At 31.9% G+C, this 20,708-nt stretch overlaps 1 protein-coding gene across 1 annotated transcript; it reads left to right on the top strand.

Moving 5' to 3' along the window:
* The first annotated feature begins 1,433 nt into the window (after window positions 1-1,433).
* Window positions 1,434-7,392, top strand: LOC133854295 (ubiquitin-conjugating enzyme E2-17 kDa-like). Its single transcript, XM_062290422.1, has 5 exons — window positions 1,434-1,521; window positions 1,621-1,693; window positions 3,880-4,007; window positions 6,024-6,128; window positions 7,056-7,392. Exons 2-5 carry the CDS (start codon window positions 1,624-1,626, stop codon window positions 7,197-7,199), a joined length of 447 nt encoding a protein of 148 aa, XP_062146406.1. The 5' UTR covers window positions 1,434-1,521; window positions 1,621-1,623; the 3' UTR covers window positions 7,200-7,392.
* Window positions 7,393-20,708: the final 13,316 nt, after the last annotated feature.

Here is a 20,708-nt window from a genome sequence, read left to right on the forward strand (position 1 = left end):
TTCATCATTTGCTGTAGTGGCATGTTTATCAACTTGATCAGATACACTAACATTATACAAAAATTTAGCACGTCAAAAACAAGCTGCCATTGACCTGAAGAATTAGTCAAGCACGTCAAAAATGACCATGCCTTAATCATGCGTTATTTTACCATCATTTTGTGCGGAAAGTTTAATCTTAATCGGGCGGTTCAATAAATTTTGAGGCTTAAGACGATAAATTTAGGTGAATCATTTTTTATATTTAAATATTTACTTTTTTCAAATGACTTGCAAAATTTATTTTTGTTAGGAGACATTTAATTTCAATAAATATCATATTTTGTGTTGAGTTACATATAATTCTTCATTCCAAAAATTATTTTAATGGACAACTTAGTTTTAGTTTTAAGTTCATGAGAAATTATGAGTTTAGTAACTGTTTTACGGGTACAATTAATGTAACATACCATTTTTTTTTCCTCTTTAATATCTTGAAATTTAATTCTTTGTATTTATTTTTTACCGTAATTGAGGCCTTAATTAAAGAATACTAACTAACTTTTTTTGTCATAGTATTATTTTTACCATAATTGGGGCCTTAATTAAAGAACATTGACTAATTTTTTTTATTTTATTTTTTGTCATAATTGAGGCTTTAATTTTTTTATTTTTTTATAAAAGAAAATTTAATTATACTATTACTATTTGAGACTTTATTTAATTGGAGGCCTTAAGCGATTGCCTAATTTACCTAACCATTCAACCGGCCCTGAACTTAATGGTAATTTTGGTTGCACAACATTTGTGCTGATATATATATATATATATGTATATATAACTCTTATTTTTTTTTTTTTTTTTGACATGTCCACACAAGATGGAGAGAGAGAGAGATTCGAACTAGTGATCTCCGCTTTATGAGACATGGTCCTCAGTCAATTGAGCTATCCCATGACGACCCAACTACAACTCTTTGAATTCTTTTTCAATTTGCTTAAACTTGTTAAGTTGGAGCTACATTAGCCACCAAAAAAAAATTTTAACATCTTCTAATTACATGTTAACGCGTGTCAATAAGTTGTAATAGAATTATAAAATGGTTGTAAGTCAATTAAATTTGTTTTTTTTTTTTTTTTTTTGAAGAGTATGGTTAAGGGTTCCTAGTACAATCCCTAAGTTATATATATATATATATATATATATATATATATATATATATATATATATATATATATATATTGTATCAGACAAAAAAGAATCTATAGAGAAAATCAAAGGCACGTAGGTAAAGGTAAAAGTGAAATGCTTAAATCTTAATCCGGTAGATTTTACTAGGTTATTCTATAATCACCTAATTACCTATTAAATAAAATAAAATTTCAAAAGAGAGGGCGGGTCCTACAGGGCTACAACCTAAACAAAGCTAAGCTCCGCCCTCTGATCAGTGTACGTATATATATATATATAAAACGCAATTTCACCTCTCTCGATCTCCTATTCTCATAAGCTCCAAGTGATCGTTAGCCTGGAGGATCTCTGGTATGCCATAGTCTCTCTATCTATCTCTGTAACTTTATCTATGTATGCGTGTGTGTGAGAGAGAGAGATTGAGAGGATTTAGGTTTGAAAATTTTGTAGGTGATGGCGTCGAAGCGGATCTTGAAGGAGCTCAAGGATCTCCAGAAGGATCCTCCTACGTCTTGCAGTGCTGGTACGACCTTGTTCAACTCCGATCCGCACATTTTTTTTTTTCATTGTTTGTATTTTCGTCGATTTCTTAAGGGTTTTTTTTTTCCTCTGCTTGATTTGTGAGCTTTTCGTGATTGTGTGATGCCTAAGTTTTTTTTTTATTTTTTTATTTTACTGTGTAAATGAGATGCGTTTCTGAATTTGCCAGGGCATGCGGTACGATCTGTTTGGATGTTTGTGTGGATAATGAATTTTGTGTGTGAATTGATGGTGGATGTTGAATTTTTACGTTTTTGCCAAAAAAAAATTTTGTCTTAGTTTGACATTTTTTTATGTGTTAGACTGTTGTTCATTTCTTGCGATACAGTTATGTACCTACATCTCTTAAATTGTATTCCTTTTAATGGTTCTTGGGTGTATTAATAAACTGCCTACTTTGTAATACGGACTAGAACTGGGTAGAAAGATATGTTATCATGTTGATCATGAGATTGTATGTGACTATTCATGGAAAAGAGTAGGCTATAATGTCTTTTCATATTGCGTTGAAAGTAAAATATTGGCTTTTTGATTGAGGCGATTGGAATTTCCTAGGGAAAAAGAAAAAGAAGAAGAGAGAATGGTGCCCCATGGATAGTTGGATACTGCTCTCTCTAACTAACATTCAAGTCAAAAAGGCCTCATCCCAATACTTTGCATTTTACTATATGAATCCTTTTCTGTCCTTGTGCTTTATTTAATGCTCTACTTGTTAGCCATCATGGCTTTCTTGACGACCTTGATCCTCGTAGCATCTTTCACCTTTTTTGTATAACTTCTTCATATTAGAGCAATCAGCAGCATTGAATAGGTTATCCTTGGAGGAACTTAATCGATCTTTTCGGTAAGGAGATAAGATGTTATGGGATGTGAGATTTCTAGGTATCTATAAAGAAAAAGTTGTTTCTTTTGATTCAACCATATTTCGCTTCCATATGTTTCGATATAAAACTTTTCAGTAGTTTTGGGTGTTTGACTACGCTTAGAAAACTTGGTCAATCATAAAACACCTCTTTGTTTTTCATAAAATGGTTTGCATTTTTAAAGGCGTAAAACATTTTCCATCCACAACTCCTCTCTTTAAACCCTTCCACTTGGTGAACACCCACACACCACACCCTAGACACCAACCCTAACCGGATCCACCCGTCGAAAATTTTAATGTTGATAATTTCATATTTTTAGTGTGAACCAAATAGCGGAAAATGTATTTAGGAAAACCTTTTCAAGGTGACAACCAAACACCAGAAAGTATTTTTTTTTGGAAAAATGTTTTCAGTTGAAACATTTTGTTAGAAAATATTTTTACGTTGAAACAAATGGGTCCATATTTTTTACTTTTGGAGTTAATATAGGACTTTGAGTGGATCTCTATTAATGCCCTTCTCAATATCTTTAGATTTGTAGATTTTGTGCTCTCTTTCATTGCTCTTGAGCTTGTTAGGTGTTCCTCTCGTGTATATGTCCTGTGTATTTGGGTTGTGCATCTTACGCTTTTAATGAGTTTGCTTTACTTATAAAAAAAGTGGACTTAAAACTGGTGGAGATTGGAAGATATCTAGTGTGGATATTCTGATACATAAATGACACATATAATAAGAAATAGAATGTAACTTTGTTTGATGCTAATTTGGATTGATTCAATTGACAAACCATATATCTTCCGTCATTAAAGATCTCTACATGTAATGGACTTTTAATTTGAAACCCTTACCACTGCCATAAATGCAAAAAAATAACAGAGATCATCCCAGATATCGTCATTCATCCTGAGGATTCTAACATTGTAGAACTAAGAATGGTTTTAAAATTATGTGGTGTCCATTGAGCTCTGATTTCATCTCTTTTCCCCCCCTATACCGCAAGAATTGAAGAACAAATGCTAATCCGATGCATACATAATGTGGCGGCATTAGTATATTTTCTTAGTGGGCGGGCGGGCACCGCTTTTGTTTGAGCAGAAATATAGTTTCTTGGCAATTAATAGTTTTGTGTTTTCTGTTACATTCTCAATGTCTTGGTATTTTCCAGCCTTTCTTTTTCCTCTTTCCCCGTTAAGGATTTTTCTTTAGATTATTTGAAATATTCAGATACATTTATTCAAGTTTACTAGTGCAACATTTTATTCACTTTTATTGTCTTTGCTTGTGTTGATTTTTAAATCCTTAGGCCCAGTTGCTGAAGACATGTTCCATTGGCAAGCAACAATTTTGGGTCCTTCTGACAGTCCTTATGCGGGTGGAGTTTTTCTAGTCACTATTCATTTTCCTCCGGACTACCCATTTAAACCACCCAAGGTCCGTAGCAATCCTGTGCTTTGTTGCTTCCATTAATTTTTGCTGCTTTTGTTGTTAAAAAGGTTCAAACATTTTTTTCTTTCTTTTATCAACTGTCATATCAATATATATGTATGGCTCATTTTATATTGGGATCAGGATATATCCATTAGTATTAATATTCAAAGCCTTTATGTCCTTTGCATTCAAGGTGGTGTGACAGGTTATAAAGTCTTTGTAAGCATACATGGCCTAGCTTGACAGGTCTGTGTGGATGTGATACCCAATTTAAACTAGGGATTGGGGCTCATAACTGTGGCTCCTATCTTCGTAAGCTACCATACTTTGATTATTTGGAGCAATCTGGTGCTGTAAGCATGCAATGCCAACTATTTTTTCATCTTAAGCCTTGAAATCAAGATCACTGGGTGGTTAGACCAATAAACAATGTTTCCTTTTTGCTAGGCTGAGGACTAGATATTGGCCAAAAGGGTTATTTGTGTTTTTCTAGTTTCTTTCTTTATGTAAAGTTGATCTAGTATGATGAAGTAAAAGGCAACATTATTTAGATGCAGAATTTCAATTTGTGAAACCTTATTTGTTCATTATAATACTTCTCCTTTAGTTTCATGTTCGCTAGATGTGTAAAGCTCCCTCTGACTTTTTCTAAAATAAAAGTCGTTTCACTTCATTCAGCTTCTAATTGTGTAGTTTTAATCATAGTAAATTACATATTCATTAAATCTAATATTTTTCATTTTTTTTTTCTTCTTGTATATACATATTGGACTATGAACCAGAAAAATGGGCCATATTTAGGTGGTATGCAATGCCAAATTTACTTGGTGTATTGCTACTTTCCCTATGATTTGTTTGATGAAGACATGTAGTGCAGAAAATTCTAGTTATCACTGAAAAATGATAGTTAATATCTATATGGAAGTGCTGCTTACAAAAAATATATATAAATAAATAAATAAATAAATAAAAATTAGACACAATATACGCGTTTTTATCAATTGGGCTTAAGTTTTCAGTAAAATTATCTTGGGACTGTCCCAAACAATGTCCACTTGGACTGGTGGATGCTTTACGATGATGTTTGGAGAGGATCTATCTTGTATCTTCAATTATCTTCCAAAAATTGTAGAAAGAAAGTGGAGCCTTTCTTCTGATTCTTCTTAATCCTTGAACTCATATGGTTTAAATTTTAAAATGACAAGAATATTAAGATATTTGTGAGCTTAGATTTGCTCAAATCTACCTAATTTCATAATTGAGAGATTTTATAACTGCAATTTGAATCAGGAGTATCATCTAGATGCTACAACTCATTGGTTTCAGAACTTGCACATCTGTTTACTTAGAAGTTTTTGTGTTATTCGTATTTGATAACGAATCATTGTGCAAAGCATGTTTTGGAGCCTAAGAGGCTTTACCACATATATCTTTTTTATAATAAAAGAAATGTTTATAGGAAAGTTCCATGGTAATTTCGCTTTTTTTTTTTTACATATATTTTTTTATTTATATATATATCTATGCATTTAATTCTATCATTTGGAATGGAGCTGTGATGGAAAAAAATCCAGCCGTCATTAAAAGGAGATAATTTTGATTAGTTGAAAATCACCATCTTGCATTAGCTTAAAGATAGGAGAATATTTTTACTTCTAATATATAGGTAAGCTTATGCATCATGTGACAATTTTTCCATCCTATGTTATTTTCATGAGAAACATGGAACATAAGGTTCCATGTAATTTAGCGTCTAAGAAAATGGCACTACCTTTAGAGTCACCGTGAAAACATGAGAGATGCAATGCCAGAAATGTGTTGTTGCCTTAACTAACATAACTAACATGTACCACATGAAACAAGCATCCCTTACTGAGCCTTGGATGAGAGATTATTTGAAAGCACGACAAAATACACGACCCTAGCACGCGGGATGTACACATGTATATTGGATGAGAGATTATTTGAAATTTGTTGGATAGTTAACAATTTTTCTCTTCATTGGATTGGTTTGTGCAGGTTGCATTCAGGACAAAGGTCTTCCACCCCAATATCAATAGCAATGGGAGCATTTGTCTTGATATTTTGAAGGAGCAGTGGAGCCCTGCCCTTACCATATCCAAGGTCATTCTTTTATGGCCTATACAGGCCTTACCATATCAGTTGACGCATTCCATCTTTAAAATATAACTTCAAAGTTCATATGAATGTTCTATGGATATGGCTTTCCCCATTGTCTTCTGTTCCATATATATATATATATATTACCTATCTAATATGAATCTATCATTTTGAAGAGGTCATAACGAGACATCAAAAGATTAATTCCGGTATTTTGAAAATGATCCCATGCCATCAATTTCGTTGATGGTCACCATTCTTTCTGAAGCCCCATTCTATGGAGTATTCCTCGAATGCCGTAGAAAACAGAATGGTACCTTTCTTTAGTGTCTGAACATATAAAGATAGAGAGATATAAGCTATGTGATTCTTGTTGCTCATGACTTAATTAAGTGCTAATGAATCAATGTAGAATGGACCTAAAGCTTGTAAACACAAAATGGCTGAATATAGGAAACTTTCTTCATCGATCCATTCCTGTCCTTGTTTTGATACGCTTTTTTTTTTTTTTTTTTTTAAAAAATAATTGTAAATTTTGCTTTTTTGGGATGTTGCATCTATTAGGTATCACTAGGATTAGCAATTTTTGACACGACCGGCGAATCCGACACGAAGTGATAGGGTTTTAGTTTAAGCTAAACGGATTCGGGTTATAAATGGGTTGGCACCCTATTTATGACCCGATTGGTTAAACGGGTTAACCCGCACAACCTATTTAGCTAATCATGTCGTGTTCGGGTTAGCCTAAACGGGTTTTCTGTTCAACCAGGCCGACCTGAACCCAACAAGACAACCTGAATTGCCAACCCTAGGTAACACATTCCTTTCAGGTCTACTTTAGTAAATTTCACTTTTTTTCATATGGAGGTCCTTATTGGATAATCTTGTGTTTTAACTTGGGAGATGTTTGTTGCTTGTTTTTATGTTCAGGTGTTACTTTCTATCTGTTCACTTTTAACGGACCCAAATCCCGATGACCCTCTGGTGCCGGAAATTGCCCATATGTACAAGACTGACCGGAGCAAGTACGAGACAACGGCGAGAAGCTGGACCCAGAAGTATGCTATGGGCTAGTAGAGGCTCTGCTTTTCTGCGTGCGGGCTTCTTTTTCCAATATAGCTTTGGTCTATTTAAATTATTACAAATTGGACCTTCACGTGCTCTGCACGTGGGGCCCTTTAGACAATGACCAAGTGAAATAATGTATCTTGCTTATCAATGCCGTAATCGAGCTCTAATATCAAACTTCCATCTTCCTATTCTTCTAGGTAGGCCCTTAAGAAAATCATCTCTTTTCTCTCAGTAACTTTAATATTTCTTCTTCTTCCTTAATTTTTTTTTTTTTTTTTTCAAATTGTAACCGAAAAATATAGTTAGGGGCAGGCAGTATCAAGTAGTGTTAATAACGACCTGATTATTTGATTTCCTTGGTTTCAAAAGGCATTTGGGTCTCATACAAACTGAGATTTTTCTCAAGAGTTTCTTTTTCACCATATCTTTTGTACTTTTTGAGGACAGGAGATGTTTCAACCTATGAAATATTTCCAAAAAATGCAATACAACAGGGTATATTGGTCATATACCACTACAATTCAGATATAAAACTGATAAAATTTGTCTCATATTTGCTGTTCAAATTATTATTATTATTATTATTAATTTTTTTTAGTTCATCTATTTCAAATCAGATAGGAAAAAAGAGTCGGAAATAGGTAGTAGGCCCACTCTAGAAAAGAAAAGCCTTGAGTTTTGTTTTCTTCTATTACTTTCATTAAATGCAATTGAGATTATGAGAGCTGGATATGCTCTATTTTATTGGATATGGATCCTCTCGGTTTCAGTTCACGGGTCAAGATTTAAAGTGAGTAACTTTCAAAAAAAAAAAGATTTAAAGTGAGTAAATCTTAACGGCACGTGCACGTGCATTATTTGACGACATATTTACAAACAAAATTCCAGTTCCATACAAGCAATTAATGGCCTTCTCTGCATGATAGAGACGGGGGAGGGATAACCTCAACATGAAAAGATGAAAGGAGGAGAGAAATAATGATATGATGGAAAGCCCTAGGTGGGTGGGTGGGTGGGTGGGTGGCCCTGCTTAGTGCTTTCCTTCTTCCTTGGGCCTCAGTCTCTCCAACCAGGCCAATAGTGTGAGAGTGCAAAACTCAATGCGGTTTAAACAAAAGCTGAAGATTTGTTCTTATGGCTCGATTGCTGGATAGTTGATAGGTCTGCTGTGAGAAATTAAGTCTAAAACCCCAACTGGAAATTTGACTTGTCGAAGGCATTTACAACGTGATGCATTTTCCATAAAATAATAAAAATAAAGATATTAAAAAAAAAAAAACGGAAATTTCACTTTAATCCCCCGATCTTCAATCGTTTTTGCAATTATACTTTCAATTTAATGTATCTAATTTTAAAACGTTTGCAATGGCACATTTATGTTAGGATTGAACATAAAATCCTACAGAATGAAGCCAAACTACCTTAAAATATTCTTGTTAATTTTTTTTTATTATTATTTTTTTTAAAAAAAAGAAATTGTTGCCGGCCCACTGCTAAGCCGTGGGTTCCAATTTTTTAAAAAATATATGTTTTTTAAATATAGGACGGGTATAAAGGAAAATTTTACCTATACTCGGTCATATTTTATCCCAAAACCTAAAGGCGGGGTGATATTGAAAATTTTGTAAAGTTTGATAAGTCAAATTAAGAGTTGTTGAACTTTAAAGAAGCGATTGAAAAGGCTAAAAGCAATAAAAGAAATTAAAAAAATTAAAAATTAAAAAAATGACAAGTTTCCCAAGAAACAAACATGTAGGGTACAAGCCTAAGAGCTATACAATGTCTCACTTGTCACTATCTTTGCTGAAAATCTTGAGAGTAGGCTTTTTCTTCTCCAGGCCACTGTAAAGGTGCATAGTTCTCCTCCCACAATACTCATCCATAGACCTTTCAAAATTTTAATCAATTTTATTCAAAGTCAAAAACCCATTGGCCTTGTTTAAGGAATGCCTGCCCATTACAACAAATCAAAGGTCGGTGCCCACTTCCCTACCAACGTTAGAACAACCAAACACCTTTGTCTTCTTCTCCATTGTCCAACCGCGACAACTTTACATGGAATTATATGCTTACTACTATCAACTTAGATCCCAATTTGAATTACAATAATAGCATCACCATTTTGAAACCAGATAATGTTGTTACACTGCACAACAGTGATAAATAATACGTAATCGAAAAGAGAGAGGAAAAGAAAATCAATACGTGGTTCAGCAATATGCTTACGTTTACAGGAGTACGGTTATATTCAATAATGATTTAAGATTACAGCATAACATATTTATAACAAAACCCTAATGTTCGGACATACATGAAAAACCCTAAAATACCATGAACAAGTTTAGATAAAATTATATGCTTAGTACTATCAATTTTACTATTTTTACCTCAATCAGATTCAATTGAATCTACCCTGCTCAACTTAGATCCCAATTTGAATTACAATAATAGCATTATATTTTGGAATCGGTTAAGAAACCAAATTTTTTTCAACCCAAATCTATTAAACTGGTATATGTTGATTCTTGATTCTTACGAGTATTTTTAATATGATTATTTGTAACGGGATAAATTAGATAAGTTTATAGATAGAATTTGGACATGTAGACAAACACAAAGTTATGAGGATAAAATTCTGCATGATTTTATTCACCAAACAAGATTTTAAATAGAGTACAAGCAGAAGAGAACTTGAATAACAAGTTGACTCTAATTCCAAACACCAACGAAACTTCTCTCTTACTTAATGAAATTGGACTCTATTACACTAACATATATAGACTGTATTATTGGAGATTAACACTCTTTATTGACTCATTTTCCTTACCCAACAGTAGAGTAGTAAGACTCCTTGTTGAAATAGACCGTTTGAATAAACCGTTTCGGTTGGAAGAACTTTCTTCGATCCAATTTAACGAAAAATAATTTGTCCAACTTTTCATAAGCTCCTTCGGGATTAAATTTGCTTTAAAAATGTTAATAACTTTTACAGTTATCCCATCTAATATTAAAAAGCTCCCAAGAACATGAAAGTGTTTATTTTTTAAAAATTAAAAAAAAAAAAAGAAAGAAAAAAGACATGAACTAATTGAGTCGTTTATGAGACCCGTAAACTAAGGAGTCCAAAACCGTGACCTCTATCTCTGCTGCATTTTATTGCGGCTTTGTTCCCCATAAAATTAAAAATATTAAAAAAATAATAATAATAATTTAAAAAAGAGAAAAAGAAAAAAGAAAGGCAAACAAGGCTTAGTTGTATCTCCAGTTCAATATTATTTTATCTATGGGGCACTGTGTCCCATGTCTTTTTATGTCGAGCACCATTGCATTTGGAGCATTCATTTTCACGCTGTCTTCTTTTTTATTCATTTATTTTTTATTATTTTAATTTTTTTTTTTTTTTTATATATATATAATATAAAAATTGCACGGGCAAACCATGATGTTTTGTTTCAAAGGAAAAACAAAGGAGTCGTGCACACGAGTTGGAAAGAAGCTGGTCCCTGAAAATCTGGCCTCCTGGTTGCTGTTTTGTTCACCATTAATGAGCTTAAGAGCTTGTCTCTATTCACATCCTAAGTATCTCAGTAATGGATGATGTGGCCACTGTCGACTTGCCACATGGACAGCCAGGCAGTTTGCTTAGGTGGGCTTTTGTCTGTCAAAAGTTTGATTACTTTATTAATATGATTTTAATGAATGATTGACTAATCATTCCTTTTTTTAATATAATTTAGTCGTACATTCATTCTAATCATTCATCCATGAGAAATGCATTCTCTTCTTCTTCTTCTATTCAGCAGTTACTTTTTGTGTAAGAGTCATGTTCATTCCTCAAATGATTTTGGTGTGACTTTTCTAACACTCAAATCTCTTGGAAGAGTGTTGCTAGGAATGCTACGGTTTTAGGCAAATAGTTTTTTACATGACTTATAAATTAAACATACATTCAAAAGAAAATTATTGAGTTAGGGTTAAAGAATCTGACCTGTTTTATTAATTGAGTCGGGTTAGTGTTGACGTATATAGTCTTATACTCATGACTTGACACGAAATTAGCAGTTAGAGTTGAAGGGGTCAGGTTTAGGTTGTTCTATATAATCTTATATCATGCCTCAACATGACCTGAACTCGACATATGAATGCGAATTATTACCTTTACCTGCATGGTACTTATGTGGACTGTCGTAAGTTTGTAAGGGGTTGTAGAAAAAGCTATAATATCCCTAGTATTTTTTGTTAAAGAGGGTTGCCAGGAAGAGTTGGCTTGATAGATTTGTAAATTTTGAGGCTTAATGCCATAAGTTTAAGTGAGTTTTTTTTTTTAATTTAAATATTAATTAAGTAATATTTATTTAAATATTATTGCTAAATTATAATTTCACATCCAATGCATATTTTCTAGTAGAAATCTGCTATTGAGAATATTTATAAATAATAGAAACAATGTTTATTTTATATATATATTATGATAACAAAAAAATAAATTTCAAAACCTAGAACAATAGCACCTGGTTTATCAAATGAACTATTTCAGTTTCACTCTATGATAAGCTTATCTACCACCCTCAATTTGCAGAAAGAAAGACAAATTTCCATAATAATTAGTTATCAGATAAAAAAAAAAAAATTTAATGTAAATGGTTGACCATAAGTGAGTTTTTGGTAATTAGGGAGCATTTGAGTAACTTTTTTTTTAATCAATTATAAGATATATATATATATATATATATATATATATATATATATATATATATATATATATATATATATATATATATATATATATTATAGTAAAAACTATAGTATTAAAACTTTTCTAAGAATTATAGATACTGCTACAATTAATGGTGGAGGAGAAAGCTATGGTTTAAAAGAACATTACAACCTTCAACAAATGCTGCTCTAAAAAGAGGGCGAAAAATAATGTAGGACATTAATAAAAGGGAGAAAATGACCTAACCCATTAAATAGCTTCTTACAAATATTCCTAACATGCTTCTGTCCCCTAACGTTGGCCAATGGCCACCACCTAAACCCTCAATTTGTGGGCTCAGTTCACTTGTTCCCACTACAACCAAGCATTCATTTTGCAACAACACCGTCTGTTCCCCAAAAATAAAGGGATTATTAACAATTCTTGCAGGAAATATAAGTAAATTTACGGGGTTTATCTGTATGAGGTTCCGAGCAAGTTTTAGATAGTTCACCCCTCCTAAGCAATACTAAAGAGACTTTTTATTTTGGGAACGCATCCGGATGGGTTCCACGATTGGATGCTTTTACTGCCCTTAGGCCCGGGGTGGAGGTAGTAAGAAGCTTGGGGCCTGGCCACTCCGAGCCCAAGATTTTTTTTTTTAAAAAAAAAAAAATATATATATATATATATATATATATATATATATATATATATATATATATATATATATATATATATATATATATATATATATATATATATATATATTCTAAAAAATACAAAAAAAAAAAAATTAAAATTTTACTCCTAATTATTTTTTATTTTTACCCCCCCCCCCCCCCCCATCTCCACCAAAATTTATTTTTTTCTTTTTTTCAATTTGACTTCCCAAATTAAATGCTATCAAATCTCACTGTCAAAATTAAAGTAGGTATAGACATATTATTGATAGTTTTATTGATAGACATATTATTATTGATAGATCAGAAATGAATGGAAAATTTATTAGAGCAACTTGCTCTATCTTTATGAGTTTAATGAAAGAAAAATACAAAAATAAAATAAAATAATAAGAAAAAGTTTTTTTTAATTTTTTTTTTTAAAAAAAGTCCTTGCAAATAACAATTTCCTCCTCCGAAATATCAGAGTAACATCACATACGGGCCGACGCGTCACCATCACATGGCGATGCATACGTGTCGGTCATCGAGCTCGAGAAGCGTGAACGGCGACTGTTCAAAAGCTGAGGCGTCAATGGGGCCCACCCCGTGCCTGCTTCTTGCCGGTCATTTACTGCCTGCGGCTTTCGAGACAAAACCCACCGCTTCGTTTATTAACAATTTAACATTCACCACAAATTTTCTTTTCTTTTTTAATTACGAACCTTTCGTTAAAAATTAAAAAACAACTACTATTTAGAAACAAATCAAAGTGACTAAAAAATGTTTGAAGAGAATATTAACTAGATAATTAAATTTATTAATTTTTTACTAACTTCAATTTTTTAAATAATTAGGAATATTTTAATATTTAGACCTTATTTATTAAAAAATAAAATAAAATAACTAATAATTAAATTCACAATTTTTAAATAACTTATAATTAATCGTATGTATTAGTTTAGATACATAGTGCATGTGTGAGGTATCCAAAAAGTGCATTTTTGAAGATTCTTTGAATGAAAAAGACAAATAAAGATTATTTAATTAGCTATTTTGTCGAACATTTTTAATGTAATTTAAGTTTAAAGTGGTGGGTCTTAATAGCACTTACAGCAAAGAGTTGTAGGGCTTTGAGATATTTTAGAATCAATGAAAGAAACATGTGACTCCATTTAAGAAGTTTTGGGAGTCTCATAATTATAAAGAATAAATTAAATTCCATATTAATAGGATGAATTAGAAGTATTGTTAAAAAGAATAAGTATAATTATGATGTGTTTGGTTGTGCAATACATTAGGATTACATAATCTCTAATTTTGAATATTTTTGATGACTAAGACCGGCAAGGCACTGACAGAAATGCTTTCAAACACTATGTAAAAAAGCGGTGGCGTGTGCTTTAAATTGGCACATCGTTTAATCTTAGTAGCATACCCATTCAAAAGAGATAATTGGTTGAATTTGCCGATTAGCAGAAATCTTACCGGATTAATGCCAATGCCATTTCATGTTTTGATAAAGTATCTAGGACTTTGATAAAACCAGCCATTTGGTCAATTATAAAACATGGAGAATGTTTTAATGAATGAGAGACGGTTGATCTTAATCTTTTCAACATAATTTACATTGTCGGTATGTTGCGGGATAAATTGTTAGGTTCTAAGGAAATTTGTGCATTTTAAATTCTGAGGGAACCTAAACCTTTTCAAATACAACGTTTGAAATTAATTCTACTTTCTTCTTTATTAATTGATCATTCATTAAATAGGGAACTACATGACTACATAACTCAAACTAAAAGACTTGGAGATCAACTCTTATCAAAACTTGTACCAAGTGGGAATGAACATCCACCGAAACTAAAGTACCAGAAAACATTAACATAGATATAGAGATAACTTCTGAATGAAAATAGACTTCACTAAGAGCTCAACTCTCCTTCGATTGACTACTACCAGTAGAATTTACTGTAGAATTCTACTTTCATAACATTCAACACTTATGCAATCAAGTGACATATATCTCTTTCAGCATTTTGATAAAAATTGAAACTGATTAATTGTCTGTAGAGTTTTCTTTCAACTGATTAGAAGAATTGTCTATTAAACTCACATATATCTTTAGAGCACGTGGAAATTGAGAAATGCTATTTCTCCATCTCCCATACATAAAAAAGTGTCATATACTTTAAGAATAGATGTCTCGAAAAAAAAATTTCTTCGACTCGGTTAAAATAAATAAATAAACTTTAATTTGTTGATAGAGAAAAGGATCATATGGCTTGCTAGGTTCTTTCTATTGCTCAACAAAAGATGGGGGAAAGGACTCCTTCAAGTAATTATTAGATGTTAATTATGCAAACAAAATAAAACAAAATTAAATATCTCTCTCTCTCTCTCTCTCTCTCTCTCTCTCTTTTGTATGGTACTTCTTCTTATTATTATAGCTTTTTAATTGAAGAGAGATGAGATTCAATCTTTCTTATGTTTCATAAACGTTATGATTGTCTAATTATAATCACAAAAACCAAGAGATTAATCTTGGTCCAAGTGCTTATTGACTTGGTGGTATATATAAGAACATGCGTCATGGATACGGTGAATCACCTAATTAATTAACCAGGAAAATTAAAAGAAATTAAACCACACCACTTATAAATTAAATATTATGGGGTTCCGATCCTCTCCACTTTCGTGGCTCAAAGCCTGCATCGAGGGGATCGGATGATGCTTATATATTGACTTCTATCTCTTCCTAATAACAACTCCAATAATTAATAACAAATTCATACAAATTCCGCAGTTTAAGAAGCTAGCCAAACAAACAAAACATGATCAACCATGTAATTAATTAATTTAATTTGTTTATTAATTTATGAACTCGGACCACGACTTCTCTCAAGGGTTTGTCGAATCCCATGTACTTGTTTGTTTGTTTTCTCTTCTCTGGTTTCATACGCCTTGTAATCGGGGAAAAGTCCGAGGAAAATTACAGCTTTTATTTTGTCTTTGCTAATCCACATGTCCTTCATCTCTCTCTCTTAATCCAGCTTTGAGCAATCTCAAGATTTTGGTGCTTTTAAACATACCGATGAGTGATGATCATGGCAACTTTTTCACTTTGTAAGTTTTCGCCTTAGAATCATGTTTTCAATTCATGGAATTTTATTCCAAGTTCCGAGTACAAATGTTTTGGAACACTCACACGTACACTTATAGATAGAACAACATGATCATCAATGTAATGACATGTTTGGAAGGTTATATGTGCTCCTGTTGGTCATCAGGCTAAGTCTTTTCTTGACTTTTTCCACACCCAAGTGTTAGTTTGATAAAGTAATGCAATTTTTGCAGGGTCATGATCACTAATTTAATCTAAACAATATGATTTGATCAAAGGAATTTTTTTGGGTAGTTATGTGTATACCATTATAAGAAAAATACTATATTCTCACCCGACTGATCTAAGTTGAGAATGCAAGCCTGAACACCCACGGTTTAGGTCGGGTAATCAGACCGTAAAACCTAAACTTCCAAGCAATTAATCACTCGCCCTTGCCGATTAATCCAAGCATCAAAAGACGTCTATCGTTCAAGAGTGCTACAAATTGATTACAAGCTCGCGTAGCAGTTCATAATCGGCAAAAGTTATTAAACAAAAGATCCGATTTGTCAACTTGATTAGTTAGCGATTTTTACCGATTACGAACTATCATGTCCGTTTATAAAAAGAATTGTAGTAAAAGCTGCAACAACGGTTAGACTGCTATATTATATCTTGCTAATTATGAACAAAGAGTACATAACAGAAGTATCTGGTTAGGAGCAAAGTGATAAGAAATAGTCCAAATTTGGCTAAAGAACAAACCGGCAAATGATAGGACAACAGTTTGATTTGCGATTCTTCCACTATAGTGCAGAATTTTAATTAGATTGAAAGCTAGATTAGACAGTGAGTGACCAACAACCAATGAGCAAGTGACACCAAAATCCAATTCATACGAGCCAGCCAATAAACCAAAAGATACCTCACAAGTTACAGTAGAGGCTCAACTATGTCATCAGGACAAAAAACCCATGGAAATTAACGTATTTTTTGATTTAGTTTATGCGATAGAAGCCAAGTTCAAGAGACATTATTAAAACGCAAGTTTCATTAAAATATTACGAAACAAACAAATCGGACGGCTTGGTTGCTTGACACGCTGTTCGAGACATGTCTGGATCGCATCCAATCGCATCGCATTCACAGCCCAGTCAATTTAGCAAACAGCCCATGCAGGCCATTGACTGGAATCTCGGCCCACTTACAGTGTTTTTCGGTTAAATTATAATAATTAATTGCCTGCCTTTTTTAAAAAAATAAAAAAAGATAAATAAATTTTACCTTATCTTCCTCAATTTTTGAGTAATTTAAAAATATTCAAATAAACTAATCAACAACCTAAACGAGTAGAACAGTTGTGATGTGCTTCCCACCCAATTATATTTTCTTAATTTTTATAATGTTTGACCTTAATTTTCTTAATTTTAAAGATGGGATTAGTGAACAAATTAATTAGGTGACGGGTAGGGCTAAATATAACTAAAGAAACTTTAAAGATATATTGACTCAATAGTTAAGAGGATATTACAATTGATCTTATAGCTTATGGTGAAAAAATTAAAAAAAAAATAAAAAACTTATAATTTTCGCTCTCCCAACCCCCCGCTTTTTCTATTTTTTATTTTAAAAAAAATGGCTAAAAAAAATGCATTTTTTCACCCTTTTTGACAAAAAGTACTTGAACTATAAAACGTCTAAATTTAATATATCCACTTTTTGAAAAGTCTCAATTAGGGGTTATCCGTTAAGATTTTTCATTAAATTCTATCAAAATTTTTAAAATACTTTGTGTTTATTTTTTTTTAAAAAAAATTATAAAAAATTTCAAAGATTCAGGCATGTGTATTTTTTCGAATTATGTTAAATTCTAACCAATATCAAAATCAAAGTAATTTTTCTTAAGAAGTATTTTGAAAATTTTGATATAATTTAACGAAAAATCCTAACGGAATACCTTTAATGATACCCTAAATTAAGATGTTTTGAACTTCAGATACCTTTCGTAAAAAATGGTGAAAGTTCGGTATCCTTCGGTGATTTTTTATTTTTTATTTTATTTTATTTTTAAGAACGGAAATTAACTGTAGCACAAAATCTGTGAAGTCACCGAAAGTGTATTAATATGACAGTAATTATCTCCATGTAAAGAATACCAGAGAGTTTAAATATAATATACCATCCAATTGCAGTATGGCTTTGAGTCTTTGACCTGGTAAACTTTAACTGGGACAGGGTCCTGCAGGATGTGGAAAATGGGGAGGCTGGGTTTGTCACTTTGTCCCTCCAACTTGCCCTTTTTGTTTTCTTACATTAATTTCTTTCCTGGTTTTCGAGCTTAACTTATTCTAGATTGGCGTTTAGATGCATGAACAAATATATATATATATATATATGAGCCAACAAATAGAAACGCTTCCTTGCATTTTGGCGGTTCATATGCTGCATATTTCACATTTAATTTAAAGAAAAAAAAAAATTTATTTTTCACCACTTTTAAAAAAATGTATTAAAATTTTAAAAAATGTCAATTTAAAGTATTCATTTTTCAATTTTTTTCAATTTTAATCATCCGTTAGAATTTTCCGTTAAATTCTATCAAAATTTTCAAAATACCCTATGTTTATTTTTTTTAAAAAAAAAAATTATAAAATTTTCAAAGATTTTGCATGAATATTTTTTCAAATTCTATTAAATTCTGACAAATACATAAATTCTAGCATTCTTTTTTCTTTCTTTTTTTTTTTTAAGAACAAGGATTTTAGAAATTTTGATGGAGGATTGAAATTGAAAAAAAATTGAAAGATGGATACTCTAAATTGACACTTTTAAAATTTGGATACTTTTTTTCAAAAATAAAAAAATATCGGGAATTATAAATTAAGTTCTTCCTAATTTAAAAGGTAAAAGAATAAAAGAATAAATAAAAAATGAAGCATACCAATTCAACGAAAACATCGGCCATAATGCAATTCATAATTACTTAATTTTTTCACTGGGTTAGAGCCAAAATGCCCGGTGTGATATCGGTGTTATTATTTTAACTGGCCAACGTTGTGTTAAAAAACTTGTGGTAAAAGTTGACGTGCATTATTATCATTTAAAGGAAGGCGAGGTTATTAACTGTAAACAACTAAATATTGTACGGCTTTGTTAATACAAACAATATGATCCAGAATATTCAATGAAGGGTAGCTGTAATTAAATAATATATATATATGACTTATTGCTTTCGACCCACATTCCCACCCAACATTGCATAATGTCATTTTCTTTTGTGTTAATTAGTCACACCTCCAAAAGACAAGTAAAGGTCCCCATTACTCCACGGTAAGTGTGAGTAAATTGCAGTCATTTCTGCCCTTTTGTTGAATTCGGATTTTCGGTAATTTATTGTTGAAATAAATTTTGAATTGTTTGACCGTTTATTCGAAAAAATAAATTTTATATTGACTCTCTCATTGTGCTGTTCAAATTCTTATCGCCAAGAGATGTTATGTAAGGATGCGTTTGAGATGGCGATTTTGTAGACAAAAAGTGTGATTTTAAACCAAATTGTAAAAAATGAACCGCGTTTGGGAAGTGCTTTTTTTAAAAATTTCGATTTGAAAACGCAGAAATCTGCCTTTTCCAGTCACAGGCAATTGAGTGCTTTTTTGAAAACGCATAATTTTAAAAGGCTAATCTGCGATTTTAAAGAAAAAACAACGATTTTGCCAAACGCTTAACTGTGTTTTTAAAAATAACTTTTTAAAATCGCACATTTTTAAATTACACATGAAACTCTTAAACATGTATGCTTGGTTTGTTGGCCACTTTTGAGAATGTCAATAGATCCGTATATTTTTAAATGATAAATCTTAATGAAGTGCGGTATTTTTAACAAGGCTTACATGTTCGAGTAAATTTTAAAATTTAATTACTAATAATTAGAACAACAAATTATGGGCGGACGGGTAATTGTTATCCCATTTGTTCATGAATGGTTAAAGCTCAGAAGCCAAAAAAATAAAATGTGGATCACGTGACCAAATTTGACACTGGGATCCCTTCAATCAACCATGTTGTTCATGATTCGAGAGCGTTGACGGGTTAAAACATATAGATGATGGTTTCAGAACAACGTCTCTGTTTGCCAACGAAAAATTGGACTTTTTCGTTGACAACACAAATATGTGGGAGCCCCACCAGAAGGAGCAGAGCAGTGGATTACTTGCTGGCAGAAGAAGATGAGTAAAAACCAGCCCTACGACTCATATTATTTGGCTCCAAATTCAAGGTGGCCTTAGCTGTAAAATTCACAGGCCAGTACAAAATTTTACCACGCACTGACTAAAACGCCCTAGGGAGTAAATTCAATAAGGTAAGTTTAGTGAAGAGTTGGGAGGCATATTCAATGGGCATTAATATCATTTTCACCCGAGTTTTTTTTTTTTAAATTTTTTTTTATCTGTCTTTTTCAAATGGTGGGTCTCTCTCATCTCACGTAACATGAATCTCTAATTCCAAGGACCCCCAAAAAAAAAAAAAAAAAAAAAATCCCAATTTTCCAGAACAAATCTTTTGCTGACTCGTCCTCTCCAGACTCTGGTTGGATCTTCCCTTTCACTAGCTGCCACGTGTCCCAAATATGCGGCGCCTAGAAAAATATCTCCATTCAAATGTACTGTGTGAGACAAAAGATCCTCTAAATTTTAGTTTTGAAAAGATTAATAAAGATGTTAATTTTTGTTCGATTTATTGTGTTTTATTTAAAGATAAAAATAGGATATAGTTTTCGTAAAATGAGTTGGACTGATGACAGTAAACATTTCATATTGATTAAAAGGATAACTGAAATAATATTCGAGATTTATTTCAAAAAATTGGAATGATAAAATATGATTAGTTTAAAACAAATAATATTTTAAAACCTTATTTAATCTCTTCAACAAAAGCAAAAAAGATAAATAATTGAATGGCACCAAAACCGGATTTGCCGATTACGGCTGTTTGGGATCCTATAAAACAGGTGCTATCGGTGTCCACCGCAACTGTGCTTAATTCTC

The sequence above is a fragment of the Alnus glutinosa genome, chromosome 13 (assembly GCF_958979055.1).
Source record: "Alnus glutinosa chromosome 13, dhAlnGlut1.1, whole genome shotgun sequence".
Classification (NCBI taxonomy): domain Eukaryota; kingdom Viridiplantae; phylum Streptophyta; class Magnoliopsida; order Fagales; family Betulaceae; genus Alnus; species Alnus glutinosa.